This window comes from Salvia miltiorrhiza, chromosome 2, assembly GCF_028751815.1.
Source record: "Salvia miltiorrhiza cultivar Shanhuang (shh) chromosome 2, IMPLAD_Smil_shh, whole genome shotgun sequence".
Taxonomy (NCBI): Eukaryota; Viridiplantae; Streptophyta; class Magnoliopsida; order Lamiales; family Lamiaceae; genus Salvia; species Salvia miltiorrhiza.
Window position 1 is genome coordinate 65,964,074 of NC_080388.1, and position 5,230 is coordinate 65,969,303.

A 5,230-nucleotide genomic window follows, 5' to 3' on the forward strand; every position below is an offset into this window, starting at 1 on the left:
ATTTCATTCTCTTTCCATTCCTCCAGCTATATTACTTGAAGCAAACGAACACTTAGATGTAATCAAATTCTCGTCGTTAACTTCAATTAGTGAAATTTCTTGCACTGCCACTCATGTAAGATGAATCATTAATTAGAACATACTTGCATCCGGAATAAAAATGATGTCTGAATAATGTCAAAGCCAAAATCAAGCGGCACCACCGCATCATCTTTGTGCGTATATACACGTGCAATAAATAACAATGTGATGTTATAATTAGAATATTGTAAACATTGTAAATTTAATTAATAGCATGTAATTATAATAATTTTTCCAAACTAATCAATATTGACATGATAAAGAGATTACAGAAATAAATGGGAAGGTAAATATATATTTAGAAACTGATATTTACACCATTGAGTAAGGATCGGACAACCTTAATTCGTGGATCTTTCTCTCAATTTTCACTATTTATATTCATGCCTCATTTGATTTCTCTATAGACAGAACAAATCGGGGGAACAAAGATCAGTTGAAAAGGTGTAGATTATTCAAGCTACTTTGATCTTAGATACAAGACTATCGTTATTATTCTTTTGTCTAACTTAACACACACACACACACACACACACACACACACACACACACACATATATATATATATATATATATTATTGTTTTGTCTAAGGCAAGATTATGGTGTGATATTCCATGTGTGTGCAGAGAATTTATTTTTTATGTGAACTTATCAAATGAATTTATGAGATCTGATGATCATTGAGAGAGTTGATCCCCCTTATTATTTTCTTTATCATATTGATAATTTGTAAAAATGTGATTACCAAGTTTGGAGTTATTACGTTGCATGTACTCTTCTTTTTATTCATGTGCACGCAACATTTGCTAACTAGGCAAAAAAAGTTAAATTGTACTAGAAAAATGATTTGGTGCAGCATGCTCAATCTATTTGAATTTTGATAATTTAGTAAGTTTTTCCATATTTTTTATTCGATAATTTAGTTTTAATTTATTGGTTTTATTTATATACTTTGTTGAAAAAACATATATGATATTTCTTAATTTATGATAACAAAAAAAGACCCACACATTTTTTTAGAGTGAGGTATTTTGAGTATAGAATTTTCTTGGTTGTTGCATATTATAACCTCTTATTTCAATCAAATTAAGTCATTTTAAGAGAATCAATAATAACCGAAAGTTTGTTGCTTTCGCAAAATCAGAAATGTTGGATAAAATAATAGAACAATCAGCTCAATATTACCATATGATAGAATAATAGAACAATCAACCCAATATTACCCAATGTAGTTATACGATCGTGTGACTTAATACTTGTGTTTTGCATACGCCCCTATTTATAGATGCAATATATGCTTGGGAAGCAAGCAAATGAAGACTAGAGTAGTGGGATATGGACGTGTCTTTTAGGATATTCTTGGAGCCAAAGCTTCCTTGTTGACCAAGCACACAAGCAACATCCCTATATTTATGCATTACTTGGTCATGATTGTTTTCTCCTTTTCTTCCACTCTTTCATAAATCCAAAAAAAATCATTTGATTCTCTTAATTGATCATAATATGAGGAAGATAAAACTCAAATGATTTATTTTAAAATAAATAATTATTAGAGTAAAAAATTAACTCTGACACTAATTCGGTAAAAAAAATACTTAATTAGTTATTTCTCTTGCGAAAATTTGAATTGTCAACTTAATAGTAAATACAAGCGTTTATTATGGAGAGAAGAAAAAAAATACAAATATAGATACTCATTGCACATGTGTTGAATTAATTCTTAAATTGGGCAACCTTATTTTTTCACGAATAGTTTATCCAAGTGATGAGTAATGTTTGTGTTCCTATGTGGTGATCGCTTATGTGATGTGTCATGTTTGAAGCAATGTTATTTGTCAACTAATTTGATCGTATATATTTTTGAATTAACAGAAAATGGCTATGGTTGAGGCTGGTCAACCCTTGGTATGTGATAATGGAACTGGAATAGTGAAGGTTAGTGTAAAGTTAATTAGGAGATTTAGCAATTTAGATTCTATGCTGGATTATGTTGTTCATCTGAAGTATTATATAACAGAAATTGAGAATAAAAGGATGTTAAAATGTGACTTAGGCCGGGTTCGGTGGGGAGGAAGGTCCAAGAAGAGTTTTCCCCAACATGGTTGGACGAATGTTGGAAAAGAATGTATACAATTGGGATAATATGGAAAAGATGTGGCACCACACTTTCTACAATGAGCTTGGTGTTGCTCCGGAGGAGCACCCCATTCTTCTAACCGAAGCCCCTCTGAATCCCAAGGCCAACAGGGTGAAGATGGCTGAGATCATGTTGGAGAAATTCAATGCTCCCGCCATGTACGTTGCGATTCAAGCTGTTCTGTCTCTCTACGCCAATGCTCGTATAACAGGTATTGTGTTGGACTCTGGTGATGGCGTCACTCATAGTGTGCCGGTTTATGAGGGATTCTCTCTGCCGCATTCTATCATTCGTCTGGACCTGGCTGGGGCTGACGTCACGGACTATCTCATGAAGATCCTCACCCAGAGAGGCTACACTGCAGACCGGGAAATTGTCCGTGATATCAAGGAAAAGCTCTCGTATGTGGCCCTCAACTACGACAAGGAACTCCACACAGTTGAGCAGAATTACAAGCTACCTGATGGCCGAACCATTAGTATTGGGGCCGAGAGGTTCCGTTGCCCGGAACTACTCTTCCAACCGTCTTTCATCGGAATGAACGTTTCTGGGATTCATCACACCGCTTACAATTCTATCATCAAGTGTGATGTCGACCTCAGGAAGGATTTGTATAATAACATTGTGCTTAGTGGTGGCACCACTATGTTCCGAGGCTTCGCTGATCGCATAAGCAAGGAGATGGCTGCATTGGCTCCTAGCACCACCAAAGTTGAGGTTCTTGCTCCGCCTCACAGAAACTATAGTGTTTGGATCGGAGGCTCCATTCTTGCATCTTTAAGCACATTCCAACAGGTACAATTTGCTACTTATCCTTTCAAATCTCCGATTACAAATTTATCATAAAAAAATATGAGAAAATTTACTCATACCCATCTTTTCTTTATCTTGTGTTCTCTAGCTAGAGTAGAAAACATAGAAAAATATTTATCACAATACATTGTGGTCGTATGATGATCATAGATTTGCCATGGCCAACAATATTATTTAAACAATTTATGCTTATAAATTTAGGCTTAATTTGATTCAATTATGAGTACTGAAACACCTTTTTAATTGTATTTGGGATAAATATGGTATGTACATTTAGACCATATCATTTTGGTTCATTATCATGCTCCAAAGGCGATTAACGCCAAGTTGATGAACCCTAGCCTCATCATTTCATTTTATCAGCATGCTCTAAGTATTAAATTATATAAATAATAAATTGTTTCGCTTTGAAATTAAATGGAATTGCACACTAGCTATCTTAGATTCGAGTGAAATGGGGGTGCGGGGTGGGAGGGGCGAGGGTAAAAGAGCTGCACAAAACAAATGTTCATTCTATTTAGAAAAATTATACATCCTCTAGAATATATGAACAAAATATATATTTTTCATCATCTTTCCATAAAAGATAATTTGCTCTCATTATTTTAATTATTGATCTTCTTGCTTATGCTGAAACAGACGTGGATTTCAAAGGGTGAATTTGATGAGTTGGGTGCATCAATTGTCTACAGAAAATGCTTTTAAGTGGTTGCTGTGAAAACTCCTCTTTTTAATTATTTGAATTTTGTAGTAGCGGAGAATTTTGAGTGCAATGTATGAGAATCATTGTCTTTTTTTTTTCCTTCAGTATTTCTTTAATTTTTGTTTCGAGAGCTTTTCGTCACGAGAGCAAACATAAGTTATAGTATTACATTTGGTTTCGTTTCTTTCTCTCATCTTGGTGTACTGACCGCTCTTTAGTAATAGCTAGACGAGTACTCTATTTTTCTTTTTATGATTTTTTTTTAGATTTTTTGAAAGAGATTTTAATGAGACTCAATCCTTATAATCTGCGTTATTCGTACTTTCAAGGATTTTTTTTAGATTTTTTTCCATTTTCTTCTATAAAATATGAATTTAATATTGAACTTTGATCGTGTGTATCACTTATTGAACATAAGCATTTGATTCATTATCACTAGTTTATAGCCCGTCGAAATTCGAGGAAAATTAAATTTTTCTATTTTTTAAGAAATTATAGTTATATTCTCAAAACAAATAATATAAGGGCGTTATTTTTGGATGGTGATATATAAGTTGTATGTTCTTGAATTTCAATGAATACTTATTTTATGTTATAATTTATAGTCAAAATTTTATAGACCGCAGTCGTTGCTTCACCTACCTATAATCGTTTATCAAGGTAGAATATTAATAATATTCAAGTTAACATGCAGCAGAAAGGAAATAACACATAGTTTACTTTTTCACGGTTTAAATAAATTTAGCTCGTGAGTGTCTCATGATCAAAATCATTATGATCATCAACATTATATTACATGATACAGTACAAGATCTATTGATGATCAACCTTTATAGATTGGATGTCTAAGACTAAAACGCCTATCTATTAATTGCAACTAGAATGTTGACTCAACACAGAAAAACTAAAACAAATTCTCATATACTCAGTACCGCCCTTGACAATTCTCCACCATATCCTTTCCAGCGACAAAATGAATGGTGTTGAAAATCAGATTTTACTTTTTTTATTTTGCGCGTGTGAAGACATTTCCTCCACCGGGTCGCGACTCTCCCCAGCAAATTTGGGTTGTGCCGCACGCCGCGGAGAGCGCGTGCGGAACGCCCTTGGCCCGCCTCGATCCGGCTCTCCAGCCTTGCGATGGAGATGCCCTAAATGATGAAATGATTGTGAGTGAATGTTGGCTCAGTGAAATCACACTTCCAAGTCGTACGAATGAGCAGGACCATCTTGTAGATTTTATAGGTTGCCATGGCGTGGTTAGTTTGCACAACTGCCCACTTCCAGAAACTTTTTATAACTGCTGCAATGCACTTCTAAAAACTGTCAGTCGATTAGCTGTGGATGTTGGTTGAAAAGATTGGATGTTGGTTGAAAAGATCATGATTCTTGTAAAATAAGAACAAATGATCATCCACTACTTTGGACCATATTAATTAATCATGTCTCCACTTATGTCAATTGCCAAAAATAAATTATTCCACAATCAAAAATT

General features: G+C 34.1%; 1 protein-coding gene across 1 annotated transcript; it reads left to right on the forward strand.

Moving 5' to 3' along the window:
• The first annotated feature begins 457 nt into the window (after window positions 1-457).
• Window positions 458-3,926, forward strand: LOC131013113 (actin-1-like). The gene is made up of 4 exons (XM_057941126.1): window positions 458-525; window positions 1,955-2,017; window positions 2,136-3,014; window positions 3,672-3,926. The coding sequence occupies exons 2-4, from the start codon at window positions 1,958-1,960 to the stop codon at window positions 3,735-3,737; spliced, it is 1,005 nt and encodes a 334-aa protein (XP_057797109.1). The 5' UTR covers window positions 458-525; window positions 1,955-1,957; the 3' UTR covers window positions 3,738-3,926.
• The last annotated feature ends 1,304 nt before the right edge of the window (window positions 3,927-5,230 follow it).